Source organism: Rhinopithecus bieti, unplaced genomic scaffold (genome assembly GCF_001698545.2).
Source record: "Rhinopithecus bieti isolate Rb0 unplaced genomic scaffold, ASM169854v2 scaffold_33432, whole genome shotgun sequence".
NCBI classification, from domain to species: domain Eukaryota; kingdom Metazoa; phylum Chordata; class Mammalia; order Primates; family Cercopithecidae; genus Rhinopithecus; species Rhinopithecus bieti.
In genome coordinates this window covers 704,211-727,284 of record NW_016814481.1, presented here as the reverse complement: position 1 = coordinate 727,284, position 23,074 = coordinate 704,211, and the positions used below count along the sequence as shown (strand labels likewise).

At 57.3% G+C, this 23,074-nt stretch overlaps 1 protein-coding gene across 1 annotated transcript in view; it reads left to right on the top strand.

The window, feature by feature from the left end:
* Positions 1-23,074, top strand: part of ADGRL1 (adhesion G protein-coupled receptor L1) — a 35,818-nt gene that overhangs the window by 4,509 nt on the left and 8,235 nt on the right. Inside the window, 16 exon segments of the mRNA XM_017851245.1 lie at positions 1,098-1,311; positions 8,288-8,397; positions 12,010-12,024; positions 15,655-16,455; positions 17,424-17,738; positions 18,353-18,456; positions 18,748-18,933; positions 19,267-19,305; positions 19,456-19,639; positions 19,827-19,952; positions 20,501-20,715; positions 21,005-21,175; positions 21,610-21,819; positions 21,926-22,146; positions 22,351-22,417; positions 22,851-22,942. Coding sequence (XP_017706734.1) covers positions 1,098-1,311; positions 8,288-8,397; positions 12,010-12,024; positions 15,655-16,455; positions 17,424-17,738; positions 18,353-18,456; positions 18,748-18,933; positions 19,267-19,305; positions 19,456-19,639; positions 19,827-19,952; positions 20,501-20,715; positions 21,005-21,175; positions 21,610-21,819; positions 21,926-22,146; positions 22,351-22,417; positions 22,851-22,942 — 3,070 coding nt within the window.

The following is a 23,074-nucleotide window of genomic DNA, read 5'->3' as shown; positions in this document are numbered from 1 at the left end:
TTACCCCTTTACACGTCTGTGCCCAGATTTCCCCTTTTAGCCAGGTGCGAGGGCTCAGTCCCATAATCCTAGCACTCTAGGAGGCCAAGGCAGGAGGAGTGCTTGAGACCAGACTAGCCTGGGCAACATAGAAAAGGGACCCATGTCTAAGAAACAATTTTAAAAATTAGCTGGGCATGGTGGCGTGAATCTGTAGTCCCAGCTACTTGGGAGGTTGAGGGAGGATCACCTGAGCCCAGGAATTTGAGACTGCAGTAAGCCGTGATCGCACCACTGCACTCCAACCTGGGTGACAGAGGAAGATCCTGCCTTAAAAACAGCCTCCCACCCCCTCTTTTTTTATTGAGATAGATAGGGTCTTGCTCTGTTGCCCAGGCTAGAGTGCAATGGCACAATCATGGCTCACTGGAGCCTCAACCTCCTGGGCTGAGGTGATCCTCCCACCTCAGCCTCCCCAGTAGCTGGGACTATAGGTGTGTGCCACCACGTCTGGCTAATTTGTGTATTTTTGTAGAGACAGGGTTTTACTATATTGCCCAGGCTGGTCTCGAACTACTGGTCAATTTGCCCACCTCGGTCTCCCACAATGCTGGGGTTACAGGTGTGTGCCTCTGCGCCTGGCCAAAATTTTCCGTGTTTATAAGGACCACAGTCATATTGGATCGGGGCCTACCCTAACAGCCTCATTTGAATGTACCTCTATGAAGACTTTATCTCCAAACAATCTCACATTTTCAGGTCCTGGGGGTTAGGACTTCAGCATATGAATTTTCGGGGGGGACACAGTTCAATCCATAACAGCATATCTGGTGTAGCCCAAGCACCCTAGGAAAACAGATACTCAAGCAGAGCATTCCAAAGGCTTAGACGTCACCTCCTAGGAGGTGAGAGTCCAGGCTCTCTTTGCAGCAGGTTAATGTCCTCACTACACAAATGGGCACACCAAGAGGCCCATTCTACAGCTGAATCAACTGAGGCTGCCTCCGCCGGCCTCCGGGACACAGCCAAGCTAGAGGTGGTGTTTTCTCGGCAGTGGGCAGGGTCTTTCCTTCCTGGCCAAAGCCCGGGAGTGACACCGTCCCCAACCCTCTCCGCAGGCCTGAGCCGGGCCGGGCTCCCGTTCGGGCTGATGCGCCGGGAGCTGGCGTGTGAAGGCTACCCCATCGAGCTGCGGTGCCCTGGCAGCGACGTCATCATGGTGGAGAACGCCAACTACGGGCGCACGGACGACAAGATTTGCGACGCCGACCCTTTCCAGATGGAGAACGTGCAGTGCTACCTGCCGGATGCCTTCAAGATCATGTCACAGAGGTGAGCGGGCTCTCTCCTGGATGAAGCGCCCGCCTAAAAGCACTGGACACCTGCCGGTGCACCCGTTCACCTTATGTCTTTTTTTAATGCATTCAATACATGTTTACTGAGCACTTAATGGGTGCTGGGCCCTATGCAGATGAGAATAAGACCCAGTCCATCTCCCCACAACCAGCCCGTGCCCCCCACAGAGGCCTATACCCATACGTACACTGGCAAGTCCCTCCCCACACCAGCCACTTGCTTCCAAAAGCTTCCATCCCAAGATCAGCCAGGGCACTTTGTTTGTTTTTGAGACGGAGTTTCACTCTGTCACCCAGGCTGGAGTGCAGTGGCATCTCGGCTCACTGCAACCTCCACCTCCTGGGTTCAGGCGATTCTTCTGTCTCAGCCTCCCAAGTAGCTGGGGATTATAGGCGCATGCCACCGTGCCTGGCTAATTTTTTTGTATTTTTAGTAGAGACAGGGTTTTGTAATTGGCCAGGCAGGTCTCAAACTCCTGACCTCAGGTGATCTGTCCACCTCGACCTCCCAAAGTGCTGTCATTACAGGCATGAGATAAGCCACCAGGCCCAGCCTTAACCAGGGTAGTTTGGAGCTTTTAAAAAAATATAAAGAACAGCAGGACAGAGTGGAGGTGTCATGGGAGGACTTTTCCCTTTATCCCAGACTTTTTTTTTTTTTTTGGAGATAGGGTCTCACTCTGTTGCCCAGGCTGGCGCACAGTGGCACAATCATAGCTCGCTGCACCTCTGACCTCTCAGGCTCAAGCAATCCCCCCGCCTCAGCCTCCTGAGTAGCTGGGACTACAGGCACATGGCCACCATGCCTGGCTAATTTTATTTTATTTTTTTTGTAGAGGCAGGGTCTTGCTGTGTTGCCCAGGCTGGTCTTAAACTCCTGGCCTCAAGCAATCCTCCTGCCTCGGCCTCTCAAAGTGCTGGGATGACAGGCATGAGCCACCGCACCCACCCATCCCAGATTTGAGAGCTCATCAGGCTACTCCAAGGACGAGACACCTGAGCACAGATGATGGAAGCACAGGCCTGTGTGAGAGATTTGCCCCAGGCTGAGGCAAATCTGCACAAGCCTCTCTCACACCCACAGTCAGTCCACATAGAGCCAATCAGCCTTTCCTTCAAATTACACCCAGGCTGGAGGCGGCTCATGCCTATAATCCCAGCACTTTGGGAGGCCAAGGCAGGGGGATCTCTTTAGGTCAAGAGTTCGAGACTTGTGTGGGGTGAGTGCTTGAGCATGCAAGACTGGAACTTGGAGTGTGTCTGTGTGATTGCATGCATCTATGAGTGTGATTGTGTATTTGTTTTGTTTTATTTTATTTATTTACTTAATTTTTGAGACAGAGTCTCGCTCTGTCACCCAGGTTGGAGTGCAGTGGCGCAATCTCGGCTCACTGCCGCCTCTGCATCCTGGGTTCAAGTGATTCTCCTGCCTCAGCCTCCCGAGTAGCTGGGACTACAGGCGCCTGCCACCACACCCAGCTAATTTTTTTGTATTTTTAATAGAGCCAGGGTTTCACCATATTGGCCGGGATGGTCTCGATCTCTCTCTCTCTCTTTTTTTTTTTTTGTGAGATGGAGTCTCGCTCTGTTGCCCAGGCTAGAGTGCAGTGGCGCAACCTCGGCTCACTGCAAGCTCCGCCTCCCGGGTTCACGCCATTCTCCTGCCTCAGCCTCCCGGGTAGCCAGGATTGCAGGCGCCCGCCACCACACCTGGCTGATTTTTTTGTATTTTTTAGTAGAGACGGGGTTTCACCGTGTTAGCCAGGATGGTCTCGATCTCCTGACCTCGTGATCCACCCACCTCAGCCTCCCAAAGTGCTGGGATTACAGGCGTGAGCCACCGCGCCCAGCCAATCTCGATCTTTTGACCTCGTGGTCTGCCCACCTTGGCCTCCCAAAGTGCTGGGATTGCATACGTGAGCCACTGCACTGGCCTATTTTATTTTTGAGACAGAATCTTGCTCTGTCACCTAGGCTGCAGTGCAGTGGTGTGATCTCAGCTCACTGCAAACCTCCACCTCCAGGTTTTCAAGCAATTCTTCCCAGCTCAGCTGCCAGTCAGCTGTGCGGATACAGCACACACCATCATGCCCAGCCTGTATTTTTGTATTTTTGTAGAGACAGGTTTCACCATGTTGCCAGGTTGTCTTGAACTCCCTGACCTCAGCGTGATTTGCCTGCCTGCCTTGGCCCCTCAAGTGCTGCGGAGTTACAGCATGAGCTTACTGCGCTCAGCCTGTGTGTGCTATTTTAGTGTATGTGTGTGTTTTGAGTGTGTGACTAAATGTGTGGATTGTGACTGTGTCTGTGTGCTCTGTTGTGTGAACAGTGCTGGTGCTGTGCCCAGAGCTATGCTGACTAAACATATGTCTTGAGTGTGTCTGAGCCTGGTGTCTGTCTTTATGAGTGTGTGTATTGGAGCTGTGTTATCTGGGTGGGTGATTTTGTGTGTGTGAATGGGGTGTTTGCCTGGCGTAAATATGTGGTTATATGCTTCTGCTGATGTGTTGGCTGTGTTTAAGTGTATCGGTGAGCAGCCCCTGTGTGGGTGCTGAGCATGTATGTGAGCGTATCTCTTTGAGCATTTGTGTTAGAGTGTGTGCTGACTGAGGCTGTGTTTTCATATGTGTGAAGTGGTTGCGGGGTGCGTCATGGCGTGAGCGCCCGTGTGGCTGGGGTGGTATGTGTGGCCGTGTATTTGTGTGTTTAAGTGCTGTCTGTTGTGCAGAGTGTGTGCTATGTGGATGAGGGTTGTGTGTGTTGAACTGAGAGTGTATTTGCTATTTCTCTGACGTGTGTTTCGTGACTGCTGCGTGTGTGAGCATGAGATTGCCGTGTTGCCCCAGCTGAGCCAAATCTGCACAAGCCTTTCTTCGTCACACCCACAGTCAGCTCCACATAGAGCCATCAGCCTTTCTTCAAATTACACCAGGCTGCGAGCGCGTGCGATGCCTGTGAATCCCAGCACTTTGGAGCCAAGCAGGGGATCTCTTTTAGTCAAGAGTTCGAGACCAGCGCTGGCAAGCGTAGCAAGACTCTGTCTCTTAGCTAAAAGCCTAAAAATAATGCGCCAGTCATGGTAGTGTGCTGCCGTGTAGTCCCAGCTACTCAGATGACGATGCAGGAGGATCACTTGGCCCCCAGGAGCTTTGAGCGCTCTTAATTGAGCGTGTGATGCCGCAGCGTGCACTCCAGGCGCTGGTGAGCTGCGAGAGCGCGCTGTCTGGCGTGTTTAAAGAAAAAAAAAAAAAAAAAACAGACCGAGCGTGGTGGTTCACTCCTATAATCCCAGCAACTTTGGAGCCATGCTGGGTGGATCACCTGAGTCAGGACGTTCGAGACCAGCCGTGGCCAACATGGTGAAATCCCATCTTCTACTAAAAATACAAAAATTAGCCTGGTATGGTGGTGCGAGCTTGTAGTCCCAGCTACTTGGGAGGCTGAGGCAGGAGAATCGCTGGAACCTGGGAGGTGGAGGTTGCAGTGAACCAAGATAATACCACTATACTCCAGCCTAGGTGACAGAGTGAGACTATGTCTCAAACCAAAAAAAAAAAAAAATGTGTGTTACTCGGGGAGGAGCGGGTCACTGAGAGTCCCAGGAGAGCAGAAGTTTGGGCAGCAGATGGGAGTGTTCAGGTGGCTGAGACAGCTGGGCCGGGCTGGGCTGGGCTGGAGGCGCCTCATCATCTCCTCCTCCTCCTCCTCTGTCTCTCTCAAACTGCCATTCCCCTCCAACAGTCTTGCCTCTCTTCCCTGCTTCTTGTCTCCTGACACCCCTACATGGGCATTCTCAGTCCAGGCTCCAGCCTTTGCTTAGGCTGTGTGCCCCCTCCCTGGGAGCCCCCTTCCTCCCACCTCTCCAAATTCTCCCTGCTGACTTCATTCAACACCAGCTTTGGGGGACTGCATTCTTCTCCATTATCTCTTCAGCACCTAGTACAGTATCTGGCCCAGTTCCCAAGTCCATGGGGAATGCTGTGCATAACAGTTACTGGGGCTGAGGGAGTGTGACGAGGCCTCTGGAGTAGTCCTGCTTCCTCTCCACTGAGTCCCCAACCCCTGCTGCTCCACAGCCAAGCCTGGAGGCTTTTTTTTTTTTTTTTTTTGAGACGGGGTCTCGCTCTGTCCCCCAGGCTGGAGTGCAGTGGCATGATCTGGGCTCACTGCAGCCTCCGCTTTCTGCTGTTTTCTGGTTCAAATAGTCCTCCTGCTTCCATGTCCCGTGTAGCTGGGACTACAAGCATGCACCACCACGCCCAGCTATTTTTTGTGTTTTTAGTAAAGACGAGGTTTCACCATGTTGGCCAGGCTGGCCTCAAACTTCTGACCTCAATTGATCTGCCAGCCTTGGTCTCCCAAAGTGCTGGGATTACAGCCATGAGCCACCGCGCCCAGCCTAGCTATTCATTTGTTGGTGGACATTTGGGCTGCCTCCACTTTTTGGTGATTGTGAATAATCCAGCTGTGAATGTGCATGTACAATGATTTGCTTGTTTTAAATTCTTCTGGGTACAGTAGTCCCCACTTATCCACTGGGGAAACGCTCCAAGAACCCCAGTAGATGCCTAAAACCGCAGAGAGCTACTTACTGAACCTTGTATATACCATGTTTTCTCCCATACATCCCTAATTATAATACAGTTTAATTTACAAATTAGGCGCAGCTAGATGCGGTGGCTCATGCCTGTAATCCCAGCACTTGGGAGGCTGAGGCGGGCGGATCACTTGAGCCCAGGAGTTCGAGACCAGCCTGGGCAACATGGCGAAACCCCATCTCTACTAAAAATACAGAAAAATTAGCCAGGTGTGGTGGTGCATGCCTATAGTCCCAGCTACTCAGGAGACTGAGGCAGGAGAATAACCTGGGAAGTTGAGGCTGCAGTGAGCCATGATCACATCACTGCTTCCCATCCTGGGCAACAGAGTAAGACCCTGTCTAAAAAATAATAATAAAATAAAATAGGCTGGGTGTGATGGCATACAATTGTAATCCCAGCACTTTGGGAGGTTGAGGCAGGTAGGTTGTTTGAACCCCGGAGTTTGAGACCAGCCGAGGCAACATGGCAAAACCCCATCTCTACTAAAAATACAAAAATTAGCAGGGCATGGTGGCACATACCTGTAGTCCCAGCTACTTGGGAGGCAAAGGCTGGAGGATCACTTGAGCCTAGGAGGCCGAGGCTGCAGTGAGCCAGGATTGTACCACTGTACTCCAGCCTCGGTGACAGAATGGGACCCTGTCTCAAAAAATAATAATAATAAAATAAAGTAAAATAAACTAGGCACAGTAAGATACTAACAACAATAATAATTTTTAGTAGTAAAATACTGTTACATAAACTAAGGGCTACTTGAACATAAGCACTATGAAACCGTGACAGTTGATGGATAACTGAGATGACCACTAGTGTGACTAACAGACGGAGCAGATAGAGCATGGATATGCTCCATACAGCATGAGATCTCATCAGGCTACTCACAACAGCACACAACTCGAAACGTATGAATTGTCTACTTCTGGAGTGCAGTGGTGCGATCTTGGCTCACTGCAACCTCTGCGTCCTGGGTTCAAGTGATTCTTGTGCCTCAGCCTCCCGAGTAGCTGGGATTACCAGTGTGCCCCACCACGCCTGGCTAATTGTTGTATATTTAGTAGAGATGGGGTTTTACCATGTTAGCAAGGCTGCTCTCAAACTCCTGGCCTCAAGAAGTGATCTGTCCACCACAGCCTCCCAAAGTTCTGGGATTACAGGCGTGAGCCACTGCACCCTGCCCCATACCTGTCGGGAAGCCTGTCAAACTATGTCCTGCATGCCCGCATCCTGCCTGGCCTAGCCCCAGCCTGCTGCAAGGGACAGGGACCCTGACAGTGGGGACAGAGAGACAGATAGCAGATGAGACACATCTTTTTGTTGTTGTTAAATAGGTTCCCCCTTACATGCTAGCCAGCCCCCTGGGAAGTTGACATTGACTTGGAGGAGTTCCCTCTTGGGAACCGAGAATGGCTTTTCCCTGGGGATGCTTTCTCCTGGCTGCACTGGCTATAAGTCTGCACAGCAGCACTGCCCACAGGGTGGGACGTGTCCACGAGATGGTGTGAAGTGGACACAGCTGGACACTGAACATTTCATTGATCGTAAGTTCGCAGAGGCACCACCTCACGTGCATGACTTCACATGTATTACTCTCCAGTGACCAATGCGGGTGCTTTAAAGTCCATTTAAAGAAAAATGCCAAGGATATAATAGTGTCAGCTACATTCAGAATGAAAGTGATGAGGGGTGGCCAGGAAAGCACTGTTTAGGGGGTGACTCCTCCTTCTCAGCTCTGAGGATGATGCTGTGCTGGGGCTGAAAGTAGAAGAACGCTGATGGGAAAGAGAGAGCAGGCAGGAAGCAAAAAAGTGCCCACACAAGGCCTCTGGGCTTGGTATATTAGTTTGTTCTTATACTGGTATAAATAAATACCTGAGATTGGGTAGTTTATAAAGAAAAGAGGTTTAATTGGCTCATAGTTCTGCAGGCTGTACAGGAAGCATAGTAGCTTCTGCTTCTGGGGAGGTCTCAGAAAACTTACAATCATAGCAGAAGGTGAAGGGGAAGCAGGAACGTCTTACATGGCCAGAGTAGGAGGAAAAGAGAACAGGGGTGGTGCTACACACTTTTAAACAACCAGATCTCAACAGCACGGAGGGGATGGTGCTAAAACCATTCATTAGAAACTGTCCCCATGATCCAGTCACCTCCCACCAGGCCCCACCTCCAACACTGGAGATCACAATTCAACATGAGATTGGGGTGCAGACACAGATCCAAACTATATCACTTGGTTTCCAGCTCCACTGCCCCTTCCCAATTTGGGGGTGTCTATGACACCCTGGAGCATGAACCCCTCCTGCCCCCAATCCAGTCTATGTGTTTCTTTCCCAATACCCTGTCTCTCCTCTGAAGGTGTAACAACCGCACCCAGTGCGTGGTGGTCGCCGGCTCGGATGCCTTTCCTGACCCCTGTCCTGGGACCTACAAGTACCTGGAGGTGCAGTACGACTGTGTCCCCTACAGTGAGTCATCTTGTTCCTTGTGCGGACGCGGGCCCTTCCCCCATGAGTGAGTGAGGAGGAGACACCTTGACACATGCACACACGTGCATGGGGCCTGGGCACAGAGGGGACAGCCGGGCCTGCTCTCTCCAACACACATTCTCTTCTCCCAGACACTACTGTCCTTACTCAGTGCCTGCTCCCCCACCTCACAGACTCTGTCCCCTCCTGTGGGGGCACCTTCTCCAGCTCTCTTTACCCCAGCCCACTCACCCTGCTTCTTCATGCATCCTGTACTCATTTCCACACTGCCAGGCTATGGTCCTGTGCTCTGCCTGGCACACTTACATCTCTCTCTTCTCCCTTGGCCTTGATGCTTTTCTCGCCCATCTGCCTCCCTCCTCTTCTCACATCCCTTCCTTTTCTGACCCTTCTCATCTACTTTCTCTTCCCTCTCACTTAACCCCACTGCCCCTCTCAACACCTCTTCTTTCTCTCAGCACCCTCACTCCCCACACACTCCTTCCCAATCATGGAAGCTGGACTCTACACCCATAGAGCGGCATACCACCCTCCGAGGCCTGGTGGCAGATCCAGGGTGAAGGGCTGGGGGGCATTTTCAACAGATTCATAGCTCCCCATTGGTTTCCCCATTACCATGTGGCACTTCCTGTCTGCAAAGGAAATGCCGCCATGTTGGACTGAAGATGGCCTCCAGGCCGCCTGAAGAAAGTGATCTGGGGAGCCAGGAGCCTGGCCATCTTTTACCTGGCCAAGGGGATCAGACAAAGACAGGGTCTCTCCTCCTCAGCACCCCACCCTTGACATCACCTTTTTCCTGCCCTCTCTCCTCCCTCCCTCCTTCCCGTTATCCGTTCCCCTCTCCTCCCACAATGGGTTCCATGTGGCCAACCTGGTGGTAGGGCCTCTGGGCAGGGTGGGGAGAAGGCAGGGCCATCAGGGTGTCTGAGTGTGGTGGGCCGGGGTTGGGGACCAAGAGGCCCTGTAACTCTCCCTCCTCTCCCCTCCCACCCCAACCTTCCCCACCAACCTTTGATTTCTCCTCGCAGGTGATTCGATGGTGGGGAAACAGGATCCCTTCTGTGCTTCCGTAATTTTCTTCTTTTACTCCTCGTCCTTTCCTTTCAGCACCTGAGGCCTTCAGCCACCACTGAGGGGGACGCCCATCTGCTCCTTGAAGCCTCCCCACAGCACTGGGGACACGGCCGACTCCCGCGGCTGGGGCAGCCGGGAAAGGGGGCGGGAGGCAGCGAGCTCAGCACAGGGGGGCAGTCAGATGGGTGTAGGTTCAAGGCTCGACTGGACTCTTTGAGTTTTCTGGCTCTGAAACCTGAGCAAATGACTTCATTTCTCTGGGCCACTACGGAGGGAGGAGGGAGTCCACGAGATGGCCTGTGAGAAGCGCTTGGCCCAGGCCGGCCAGCCGCTCCCGGAGGCAGGGTTTTGAGTGCCAAGTGTAAACTTCCCAAGGGCAGAGGCTTCGTCTTCACCTACCGCCCCAGCGCCCAGACCCATGCCTGGTTCAGGACGTACTCAGTAATATTACCGATGCCATTTCAGCCAGCTGAGCCTGTTTATTCATCTGTGATGGGGTGAAGAGGGGTCAAAAGCCTTTCCTTGGAAGCTGCAAGGAGTAGTGACAGTGTGTCAAGCTTGTGTGCACACGAGCTATAGATGCAAAGGAAATGGTGCCTGCTTCCGCCAGCCATGTGGCCTCACTTCACTGTGCCTCAGTTTTCCCATCTGTAGGCAGGGTTCTTGAAAGATGGCCCGTGAGGTGCCTAGCATAGTTGCTGTCCCCTCGTGAGTGCTGGACACTTGGTAGTTGTTGCTTTTGTTGCAACTCCTTGTAATGCCTCTTGTCAATTACGATTATTGCTGTGGTAATCAAAATTAAAATAAGAACGGAGAATGAACCCAACTTCTCCCGAGGCCAGTGAGATAAAGGGCAGGAAAAACTCCCTGGTCCAAGTGGAAGCCAAAGCAAGTAGACGAGAGGCTCAGATCAAGTGGCAGGAAAGAAGCTAGGGGAGGAGAGGAGCTGAGAGACTTCCTGGAGCTGAGGCCCTGAGTGTGGTCCAGGGGCCACAACCGACAGAACAGGCGGGCTCCAGGGACAGAGGGCAGGACAGTTCAGATGATGGGCGGCCGCCTGTCTGATGAAAAAGAGAGAGCCTGAGCCCTTGGGGAGACAGGAGACACGTGCATACACAAACACGCATGCACACACCTGTGTGCATACATACAGGGTGGATGTTGGGGAAGAAGGAGCCTGCAGAGGAAGGAGGCTGGAGTTAAAGGGGGGGACAGGAGATAGCTAGAGGACAGGGAGGCCAGGCACTCACTTGTCTCCCAAATGTTCGCTGAGCATCTCCTGAGTGCCAGGCCCTGGGTGAGGCGCTGGGAAGGGAGCCAGAGGCTGCCCCTGCGGAGCTGCGTGCTGGAAGCTTCAGAGAGGGGCCAGGAGAGCCAGTCCCTCTGGTCAGAAGTTCCTGAGGGGCCAGGGACGCAGAGGGGAGCGGCCCGGGCAGCCACCTGGCCCAGGGCTTCAGAGGCTGGGGTGACCCCAGTGCTGGTGAGGGTGGGTCAGGGGTGGGTGGCAGGGGGCATGTGATGTGTGGGAACCCTCCCACACACTGGACAAGCCCGACTAATGCTGGATTTGCTTTGCAGCTGAGCACAGTCTAACCGTGCCCCTTCCTCCCCTAGGTGCCACCCGTCCGCAGGGCAGCGGGCAGGGCGGAGCTCCTATCTCCTGGGTCCCTGGGCCCTGGGTGGGTTAAGCAGAGAAGCCGAACCTCAGGCTTGCCCCTGGGGAGCCTGGGAGCGTGTCTGTGCCCCCACCTGCTGTCCCACCCAGTCTGTGTCCCCCACCCCCGCCACCTCTCTGCCTCCGTCTCCCCGACCCTGGCTCTCTGGGGTCCGAGTGCAACTGCCTGTCTGCCTCTCTGTCATTCTATGTCTGGCTCTGCCTCCTTCTCTCTGTTTGCCTCTTCTGGGTTGTGAGGGCTTGGGGGAAGTCAGCTGGACCTGGGTGAGGCCAGCACAAAGGGGAAGGAGTTCAGCCTGTTTCTCGGCTGAGGGTGGGCCCAGGCCCTGGGAGACACTGAACCCCTTCCCCTGGGGCCCCTGGTTCTAGCAGGAGGGCAGCAGGCAGGGTGGGAAGGGAGCCGAGTGGCTCCTCCACCCCACCACTCCCTGGTGCCCCCTCTGGAGCCCACCTCCCAGCTGGGGCTCCTCACTCCCTGCCCCCTTTGCACCAAGGGTGTCCCCTCCCACCTGAGGGCTCTGTCCGCCTGCCTGCCTGTACCCCCCTACCACCGCTGTGTCTTTCTGTGTCTTTTCCCTCCTGTGTGTGTCCCCCTCATCCCTCTGACTGTCTCCTTGGCACCCTCTCACCCCATCTGACCACCCCAGAGGAAGGGACCTGGGGTGGGGCCCGAGCTGATGCTACGGAAGGGGTTGGGGAAGCAGGAGCAAGGAAGGAAAGGAAAAGGGGGCGTGTTGCCAGAAAAGAAACGAAAGCAATTTAATCTCTTTTTTTTTCTCTTTTTTTCTTGCACATTTTTTTTTTCAATTTGTTTTCTCTCTCTCTTCCGATGCTTAAAGTAGAAGTGGAGCAGAAAGGTAAACGCACTGTTACCAATGCTAACCCCTAACTCACACTTTGTTCTACCTGTACCATACTTATGTGACCTGCCCTCCCTCCCGGCCCCTTCTTCTCTCCCCCACCCACACTCGGTCCAGTCGGTATCCCCAACCCCGGGTTGTCCTCCCAGCGGGGCCAGCCCTGGTGCGGCCACGGGCATCTCCACCCTCCAGATACCCACGGAAGCTCTTCTCTGAGCTTGGGCAGAATTTCTCTCTCTCGCTGTTTCTGTCTCTCTCTGTCCCTCCTTCCTGGTCCCTGGCCCTTTCAGGGGACCTGGCCTTCTCTCATACTTCTTTTGCCTCCTTCAGGAGAAGTGTATAAGCATCCAGGGCGGGTGGGGAGGGAGGGACTCCCTTCCCCGGCTCCCCCACTGGGGCACCGGGTGAGCTGTCTCTCTCTCTCTCTCTGTCTCTCTCTCTGTCTCTTTCTCTCTGTCTCTCCCCTCTCTCTTCCTCCTTCCCCTGCACCTTTTATAACATGTTTCTGGTTCAGGGGAGGCGGGCTGGAGGGAACACCATTGTTTTCCTTTTGGGGAGCAGATTCCTCCTATGTCTCGGGCTCCTGGTGGCTTAAGTTCCTTCTGGTTTGACGTTTCCAAGGCCCAGAGCTGTTTTGGAGCACGGAGCACCAGTCCTCCCCACCCCCAACCCGATCCCATCTCTGACCAGCTGGGTCCCAGCCCTGGGGAGGGGGTGTCAGCTGTCCCCAAGCCTGGGAGGGGGGGGGCAGCTGCCCAAAAATGAAAAAATGAGGGTGAGCGGGCCGGGGGGGGCCTCATGGTTGGGGAGCGAAGGGTGGGGGCTCCGTGTCTCTGTTTCTTTCACACTTGCAAATTGCAAAGCTGCAGTCAGGGTTTCTTCTGGGCTGTTGTGGTTAGAGGACCAGGGAGAGGGGCGGCGGGCGGGGGGGCACAGTCTGGGGACTTCCACAGACTCTGTAATTTCTGGCAGAGAACTCCCTAGTGGATGGGGCTGTCCATTACTGGTGGGGCGGAGGTGCTGCTGCTGAGGGGCTTCTAGGGTGAGACGTTAGGGATGACCATTTCCTCCCCCGAAAGTTTTGGGAAATTACCCATTTGAGGCCGGCAGCAGCGGGCGGGGCTGGAGGACATGGCCTTTAGGGGTCCCTTGTGCCTTGAAATTACAGTGGTCTGTGGAGCATCCCTTCCAAAGGAGGTGGGGCAGGGCCCCTCTGAGCTGCTCCCCTCCCCGTCTTCCCCTCTCCCCCATCTCAAGAGAGGCCTGGGCTATTGGCCCGAGGTCCGCCCCCTCACCGCACCCCTCCACTCTCCTCTCTCTCTCCTGGAGTCTCTCTCCCTCCCAGCACCAGCCACTCTTCTTGCAGGCCCACTGGTTTGGATGCGGCACCACTGGAGCTTTTCTCTTCGAGGGCCAGGGCAGGGCGGGTGGGGTGATGGGGCAAGGGAGGGAAGAGGAGGGATTGGGAGCTTGGTGCTGGTGAAGGGTCCTTGCTGTCCAAGGCCCCAGACAGACCCTTCCTCATCTTCTCCCCCTTCCCCTGGGTTGACCTCTAACCACATTTTTCCTCCCCTGATACCCTCTGAGCAGGTTAGGCTCTGAGGCCTCCCCCCATCCCCCTCACACAAACATGTCCCCTCAGATGCCACACACCTGGCGGGGGTGGGGACCGGCTTGGGCAGAGGCCGGTGTGCTGGACGGAGTGTGCAGGCCGAACCCTTGGGGCATCAGGGACAGGGAGATGGCCATTCCCCAGGGCCCAAGCCAGGGTCGTTCTGGCTCCTGCCTGGCTCTATGTCCCAGGCTTCTCTCCCTCTACAAAAACTACATCCTCCTGGCTGCTTTATGCTAGGGGGTCCTGAGCCACATTGTCCCCATGCTGTGAAGGGAATGCTGCCTGTCCCCCTCCCTCCCAAGCCTGCTGAACGTGGGGAATGAGGACTAGCTCTTGCCCGAGCCCCTCTTGCCACTGGGGCTGCCCCCCCAAGCCGGTGCCAGGTCCCAGCCCCCCCAGTCCCCTTGGGGCCAGCTGCTTTGGTGACAGGCCAAGCAGGAGCAGAGAATTCACTGCAAACCCTCCGCCCTCGCCCCGTGCCCTCGCCCCGGCCTATGTGTGGGTTCTGCCAGCTGGGAGGTGAGGGAGGCCCGGCCATTCTGGATGGAGGGGCGCATGGATGTCGGCACTCTGGGAGGAGGTGGGGGATCTGACCACACTGACCCCTGGATCAGTCAAGGGGAGGCTAGGAGTAGGTGGCGCTGGGACGTGACTGGGCAAGGGTGGGCCGGCCAGCAGCGGCCAACGAGATGCAGTTGAGGTTTTCCTCCTTTTCAGGGATTGGGGGGGTGGGGCGGGGCCCCCCACCTTTCTGACATCAGCGCTGCCTTGGTCCCTCCTCCCGAGCCGGGGATGGTCGCAGGTAAATCTGGGTCCGGGCCAGGGGAGGTGGGGGGCCTGGCTGGGGCGGGCTGGGTCTTTATCCTAGCGCCTGGTTCCCTCCCCTGCCCCCTCCGAGCTGGACCTGGGACTGCCCCCCTGAGGGACCCTCAGTCGGGCCTGGGCCTTGGAGTGAATTCTCTGCTCACCCCTCTCTCCTCCGCCAGCACTAACCCTTTCTTCCCAGGTGGTCTGCAGCGCGGCCTCCCACGGAGCCAGGACCTCGCCAAGCCCCCATACCCCCTTGTCTCTCTTCCCTCTGCACAGCTCTCCGCTCCCTCCCCAACTCTCCCGGGAGTACTCTCCCTTTCCATGTCCCCACCCCTACCCCCACCCCTGTGCACAGTGCCACTGTCTGCTGCTGAGCCAGACCCCATGAGAGACCCTGCCGGCTGGGGGCAGGGCTGGGCGCCCTCCAGGAGGGGCCAGACTCTCCGTTCCCTGTCCTAGCCTGGGAGCTGCCTCTGGGAATCCCTTCCTCGGCTACTGACTTCGTGGGTACCGGGTGGGGGTGGGGTGCAAGCTGCATCAGGAACCTGGGGGGAGAGTTGAAAACCCCTATCCTTCCCCCAGCCTAGAATAGGGGACACTCCTGACACCCACAGTGGGTATGGGAACATCACTCTACGTTGCAATTTTGCAGGAGGAAGAAAGTGGAGTTAAAAAAAAAAAGTCTGTCCGGGTGTGGTTGGTGAAGGATGGTGCCCTGGACCCTAGCTCTTCCCTAAGTGGCAGAGAAGAGGGAGAAGGGGCCAGGTGCTGAGTCCCTGGACCGTCAAAGTCAGGAGTGACTCTAGTGGGGAGATTCTGCCCCCACTTAAATCACACAGGACCACCTCTGGGAGGGCTCTTGCCAACTCCTCCCCAGCCTGTGGGGTCTCTAGCAGCCAGGGAAGGGAAGAGGGGCACCACTTCCCCCCACTAACCCCGCTCTTAATGGCCTTCAGGGCTCACATTTCCAGGGAGAGGGGCAGCTGGGCAGGGCGTGGGGAGGGGGGTCGGGTCCCAGCCCGGAAACCCCCTTCCCATCACCAGCCCTACCAAGCAACCGTGACTGCAGCAGCAGGAGGGGACAACCTGACTCCCCGCCGGCAGCGTGACCAACTTGCCTCTCTCCCACCTTCTCTCTTTTTCCTCCCTCTTGCCTCTGCCCCTCCTCTCTTGTCTCCTCCCCTCCCGCCCGCTCTGCCCAGTCTTCGTGTGCCCAGGGACCCTGCAGAAGGTGCTGGAGCCCACCTCGACACACGAGTCGGAGCATCAGTCTGGCGCTTGGTGCAAGGACCCGCTGCAGGCAGGTGACCGCATCTACGTGATGCCCTGGATCCCCTACCGCACGGACACACTGACCGAATACGCCTCATGGGAGGACTACGTGGCCGCCCGCCACACCACCACCTACCGCCTGCCCAACCGCGTGGATGGCACAGGCTTTGTGGTCTATGACGGTGCCGTCTTCTACAACAAGGAGCGCACGCGCAACATCGTCAAGTATGACCTGCGGACGCGCATCAAGAGCGGGGAGACGGTCATCAATACCGCCAACTACCACGACACCTCGCCCTACCGCTGGGGCGGCAAGACCGACATTGACCTGGCGGTGGACGAGAATGGGCTGTGGGTCATCTACGCCACCGAGGGCAACAACGGGCGGCTGGTGGTGAGCCAGCTGAACCCCTACACACTGCGCTTCGAGGGCACGTGGGAGACGGGTTACGACAAGCGATCGGCATCCAACGCCTTCATGGTGTGCGGGGTCCTGTACGTACTACGTTCCGTGTACGTGGATGATGACAGCGAGGCGGCTGGCAACCGCGTGGACTATGCCTTCAACACCAATGCCAACCGCGAGGAGCCTGTCAGCCTCGCCTTTCCCAACCCCTACCAGTTTATCTCCTCCGTTGACTACAACCCTCGCGACAACCAGCTGTACGTCTGGAACAACTATTTCGTGGTGCGCTACAGCCTGGAGTTCGGGCCGCCCGACCCCAGTGCTGGTGAGGACGACTCACTTCCAGGCATGGAGCCCGCTTGCCTTTGTCCCTTCCACCCCCACCCACCCCTGGGTCCCAGGGTGGGGAGCCCCATCCTGTGAGCTCTTGGGATCGGGAGGTAAAAAATTCACAGCATGTGACAGACGCTGTTCTAAGCACTTCACAGTCATTAACTCATCTCCTCCTCACGGTCTATGACAGGGATCCTTACTGCCCTGTTTTACAGATGAGGACACTGAGGCACTGTGTGGGTAGGGGATTAAGTTATTTGAGGATTTCAAGCCAGCCTCCCAACCACTGAACTGCACTGCCTCTCCCAGGGGCTTGGGCACCTTTACTCCAGGAACCCTTGGATCCACCAAAATCCAGGGTGGAAGTCCAATATCCACAAAAGAGCTGAGCTGCTGATGTTGACCGGGCTGAGGGCAACTCTGCAGTCTTCTTTTACCCCCCTTAGCTGCCCTGCTAGCTCTGTGCCGCCCCAGGGCTCCAGGAAGCCTGATCTAACCCCATCTTGTTTGCAAAAGGGGGAGCTGAGGCCCCCAGAAGGAAGGAGCATAGCCAGGTTACATAAGCCAAAGTCAGCTAGAAGGAGGGTGGGAGGTGGTAGTATTCAGCCCCTGCCTGGTGGTGGGGCGGACCTGGACCTGTCCTCTGGGGCTCAACCTGGGAGGGTTCCTGTCCCCCAGACACCTCCGTCCCTGCCTCTCCTGACTGTTCTCTCAGACCTTACGGAACACATAGTAGATTTTTACCACCCTTTGCTACTTTATATGGTCCCATGGGCATAAGGGACTTTGGTGGGCACAGAGAGGCCAGGGGAGATCAACTCCCAGACCCAGTGGGGCCCAGCATGTGTTTCCACTTCAGTAGGTGAGGAAGATGCTAGGATGGCCTGGGACCCCCTGCCCAGGCACGCTGTGGCATGGCCCTGAGCACGGGGATGACCCTGTCTCATATCCCCTCTCCAGGCCCAGCCACTTCCCCACCCCTCAGCACGACAACCACAGCCAGGCCCACGCCCCTCACCAGCACAGCCTCGCCCGCAGCCACCACCCCGCTCCGCCGGGCACCCCTCACCACGCACCCAGTGGGTGCCATCAACCAGCTGGGACCTGATCTGCCTCCAGCCACAGCCCCAGCCCCCAGCACCCGGCGGCCCCCCGCCCCGAATCTACACGTGTCCCCTGAGCTCTTCTGCGAGCCCCGAGAGGTGCGGCGGGTCCAGTGGCCAGCCACCCAGCAGGGCATGCTGGTGGAGAGACCCTGCCCCAAGGGGACTCGAGGTGAGTACAGAGGCTGCGGCTAGGGGAGTGATGGGGGCCATGCCCCCAGCAGCTTAGCACAGATGCATGTTTGGGTGGTGGTCTCTGCTGCGAAGCAGAGGCTTTCTGAGGGCAGGGGTCATCCCCAGTGACCAGCAGAACTCTCAGGGCACAGGAGCCACTCAGTGCCCCTGGCCCCGCCTGCAGAACCTGCAGGGAGCCTGTAGGAGGTGACCTGGCTGCCGGCCTCAGGCTGACCTGTGACTGCCCTAGGCACAGCCGGTTTCACATGGGTGGCCAGCTGAAGTGCGAAAAGGGCAGGGCCGCGTGTCCTGGAGATCTGAGGGGAGGGTTGGCAGGTGCTTCGTGGAGAGGGGGCGTTCAAATGAGCCTTGCTGGAAGGGTCTGATTCTGGAGGCAAAGACAGAAGGGGGCAGGAGGGAGAGCTCAGGCGAAGGGAGTGGCGCCTCTTTCGACTGTCCGGCCCGCTTCATGTCTGTTTCTCCGTGTTTCCCTTACCTCCCTCTTGGCCCACTGGTCCCCCGCTCTCTGTCATCTCCTTTCCCCCTCTCCGTCCCATCCTTCTCTTCTTCCCTTTGGCTCCCTTGTCTGTTCCTGTCTGTCTGTCCCTGCAGGAATTGCCTCCTTCCAGTGTCTACCAGCCTTGGGGCTCTGGAACCCCCGGGGCCCTGACCTCAGCAACTGCACCTCCCCCTGGGTCAACCAGGTGGCCCAGAAGGTACCAGCCACCGCCCCTCGCAGGCAGGCACATGTGCTTGGGCCCAGGGCCCAGCGGGGGTCATGGAGCAACTGGGGAGACTTGGGCTGGCAGGTCTGGAAGGCAGGACTGCGGGGTCACTTCTCTGGCCTACAAAGGGAGCAGGGACAGATGGGGTGGGAAAGGGCAGACGGTGACGGGGAAGCGGAGAGAGAGAGAGAGGAGAGGCTGCACAGGCCAGGGAAGCTGGGGAGGGCAGGATGGTCCCTGACAGACCTGGGATTTCCCCTCCCTGCCACCCACCTCATGCAGATCAAGAGTGGGGAGAATGCAGCCAACATCGCCAGTGAGCTGGCCCGACACACCCGGGGCTCCATCTACGCGGGAGACGTCTCCTCCTCTGTGAAGCTGATGGAGCAGCTGCTGGACATCTTGGATGCCCAGCTGCAGGCCCTGCGGCCCATCGAGCGCGAGTCAGCCGGAAAGAACTACAACAAGGTGGGGCCTGGTGGCGGCGTTGACCTGGCGCGGGGAGGGCGCCTGCCCCCAGGGGCACGGGAAGTATCCGACCTGGTACCTCCCAGCCAGGCTGCCACCTCCACTCCCTTCCTCAGAGAGGAAGGAGCCCCCCGCCCAAGGACTGCTGGGTCTCACTCCTGTGCTGCCTCAGACGGTCCTGGGGGTTGGGGATCCCTGAGGAATGTCTTGCTGATAGCCCAGCCCTGGGTCAGTGGTAGCCACAGATGAGAGAGCTATACAGATGTGACAGTACTGGGGTGAGGGAACTGGCGTCCAGAGGTCTGGCCTGACGTCACCTCCATCTCTTTCTAGATGCACAAGCGAGAGAGAACTTGCAAGGATTATATCAAGGTGAGACCCAAGGGGTCCCAGTGTAAGGACCATGGGCTCCAGCTGACGGGGGAGAATGGGGTATAGGTTGAGAAGAGGGCATGCAGAGCCCACCCCAAGGAATTAGAGGGTGTTGGGGGGCTCACAGCACCATCCCCCCTGCCTGCGCAGGCCGTGGTGGAGACAGTGGACAATCTGCTCCGGCCAGAAGCTCTGGAGTCCTGGAAGGACATGAATGCCACGGAGCAGGTGCACACGGCCACCATGCTCCTGGACGTCCTGGAGGAGGGTGCCTTCCTGCTGGCCGACAACGTCAGGGAGCCCGCCCGCTTCCTGGCTGCCAAGGAGAACGTGGGTGAGTGCCACGGTCACCCAGAGTAAACTCAGATACGAACCTTAAACCATGGGGTTCTGGCCTGGAGGCCACAGAGGAGCTACCTGACCCTTGGGCGTCTTGCCACAGGGTCTTGTTCTGTAGCCTGAGCCCCTGGACTGGGAACAGACCCCAACTGCGTGTGCCTTGCCTTCCCCTGTCCCCACAGTCCTGGAGGTCACAGTCCTGAACACAGAGGGCCAGGTGCAGGAGCTGGTGTTCCCCCAGGAGGAGTACCCAAGAAAGAACTCCATCCAGCTGTCAGCCAAAACCATCAAGCAGAACAGCCGCAATGGTCAGTGTCCCTGGCGGGGCCTCGGGTGGGGAGGCAGCCCCTCCCCGCCCCTCCCCGCCCCCCTGCCCTGTGCCAGCATCTCTGCGCCATTTGTGGAAGGCAGCAGTCCTGAACTTTCCTCATGCTAGTGTAAAATTTGAGGGGATTCATGGGTTCCCTGAAGTGCTGCAGAGCCCCAAGGGTGAGCCTTACAGTTGCAAAGCTGGCTCCTGGGCCTCACAGCTCAGAGAGGATGGGGCCACTGAGACGAAGGTTCAGAAAGGTCAGGGGCTTGCCCAAGGTCACACAGTGAGAATAGGTGGGTCGGAGGCCCAGCCCATGTGTCCTGGCACACTGCCCTGCTGTTTCGAACTGCCTTCGGCTGAGCAGTGGTCTTGTGGACAGGGCTCCCTGCCCCTCACCTGCCTGGGCTATGGAGTGGCTTCAGAGGTCCCAGTGGCCGGCATGGCCGAGGGCTGAGGAGCTGGCCGAGCTGGGAAGCCAGGGGCCTGGACGGAGGTGCACCAGCTGAGGATGCTGACACATCCAAACGTGCCTGTCCTCGCCAGGGGTGGTCAAAGTTGTCTTCATCCTCTACAACAACCTGGGCCTCTTCCTGTCCACGGAGAATGCCACAGTCAAGCTGGCCGGCGAAGCAGGCCCGGGTGGTCCTGGGGGCGCCTCTCTAGTGGTGAACTCACAGGTCATCGCAGCATCCATCAACAAGGAGTCCAGCCGTGTCTTCCTCATGGACCCTGTCATCTTCACCGTGGCCCACCTGGAGGTGAGCTGAGCTGTCCTCCTCCCTCCATGGGGGTCCCTGTACCCTCTGTGTTCCCAAGCTGTGTACCTGCTCCTCCACCATGTGCTTACCTCGAGAATGAGTTATGGGTTCTTCCACTTTAGTAGCTTGGGCCATTTGTCCCCAGAGCTCTCAGAATGTCACCTGGAGCCCCAGACTCCAGGCACTTCTTTGATACTTGGCACCATCCCTGTAGCCAGTTGTGGGGGGTCGGAATGGGACTCCCCGGTTCTGACTCCAGTTCTGACACCCCGGCGCCACCACCCAACAGGACAAGAACCACTTCAATGCCAACTGCTCCTTCTGGAACTACTCGGAGCGTTCCATGCTGGGCTACTGGTCGACCCAGGGCTGCCGCCTGGTGGAGTCCAACAAGACCCATACCACGTGTGCCTGCAGCCACCTCACCAACTTCGCCGTGCTCATGGCTCACCGCGAGATCGTAAGCTGGCTGGCACTCTGCTCCTTCCTCCGGGCAGGCCCGCTTGCTGGCCTGGCTTTGCATGGCATCCTAGAGAGATCATGGGCAATGCCGGGGAGGCCGGCCTCATGGCTGTGGGGGGCCCCTAGTCTTGCCTGGGGCATGAGGCCATGCATCTAGTTCTCTCTGGTCATCTATGGCCATGGTCCCGCCGTCTCCCAAGGCACTCTGGAGAATCAAGTTGGTGTCACGTTAGTCATCTCTCCACAAGCCTTCCAGAGCATGAGGAAGTGAGCGCATTGCTGTGTGCAGAGGGGTGGGGGCTGCCAGATTGGTGGCACCAGAAGTCCTCGTGGCCCATGGCCTTGCCCAAGGCCCTGTCTGCAGCTGGCACCTGGCTGAGCGCAGTGTGCAAAACCAAAGGCCCTGAGCGTGCCCCCTGCTCCTGTCCCCAGTACCAGGGCCGCATCAACGAGCTGCTGCTGTCGGTCATCACCTGGGTGGGCATCGTGATCTCCCTGGTCTGCCTGGCCATCTGCATTTCCACCTTCTGCTTCCTGCGGGGGCTGCAGACTGACCGCAACACCATCCACAAGAACCTGTGCATCAATCTCTTCCTGGCCGAGCTGCTTTTCTTGGTCGGGATTGACAAGACTCAGTATGAGGTGGGCTGGGACTCGAGGGCAGGTGACGGCCAGTGCCCAGGGGGCTGGGAGAGGAAAGGGGACACCTGCCCGGGCAGCAGCCCCTCACCCTCGGTGCTCCCTGCAGATTGCCTGCCCCATCTTCGCTGGCCTGCTGCACTACTTCTTCCTGGCCGCCTTCTCTTGGCTGTGCCTGGAGGGCGTGCACCTCTACCTGCTGCTGGTGGAGGTGTTTGAGAGCGAGTATTCCCGCACCAAGTACTACTACCTAGGCGGCTACTGCTTCCCAGCTCTGGTGGTGGGCATCGCGGCTGCCATTGACTACCGCAGCTATGGCACCGAGAAGGCGTGAGTTTCCACCTCCCGGCCCTGCACTGGTTCCTCCCACCTGGTTCCCTGCTGGGCAGCACCCCTTGGGAAAGGACCCTCAGGGTGGTGGCCTCCCTTCCTCCTGATCCCAGAGGCTGCAGCCTGCAGAGTCCTAGGTCTTCATGGGTCACGGGGAATGGCTCCTCGGCTTCTCGCTATACCCCGGCCCTGTTTCCTTTACAGCTGCTGGCTCCGAGTGGACAATTACTTCATCTGGAGTTTCATCGGGCCCGTCTCCTTCGTTATCGTGGTGAGTTGGGAGGTGACACCCCTAGTACCACATCTTCCTTCATCCAGGCTGGCCTTGACTCCAGCCCCTGCCCCAAACCCACACACACACACACACACATACTCTCTCCTCACATCGGAACTGAGCCACCAGCTGAGAGGATGAGAGTGTGCTGGGTTCATGGAGCTCCAATGCTGAGGGCTACTCGCCTGGGGGACTGTGATTTGAGCCCCTACCATGTGTCAGGCCATGGGCCTTGTCCAGCAGCCAGGAGTGGCATTCAATTGCCAGTCATGTCAGTCAGCTCACTGTCACCTCAGGGGCAGATACGGGGGTTCTCCCAGCAGAGGCGAGGGCCACAGCTGAGACTTCGCCAGGCCGGGCCCATGTCTCAGTGCTCACTGAGGGAGGCAGGGCCACTCTCAGCCCAGCCCGTCCCTTGTCCCGCCCCCAGGTCAACCTGGTGTTCCTCATGGTGACCCTGCACAAGATGATCCGAAGCTCATCTGTGCTCAAGCCCGACTCCAGCCGCCTGGACAACATTAAGTGAGCCTTGCCCCTGCCTGCCCCTGCCCCTGCCCCATCACACCCCCCCACCCTGCGCTGGGCCCACCTCCTCCAGGGTGTTCTAAAAGATAGTGCTGTCACCTCTGGTGACACATTGTGATTCTAAGTACC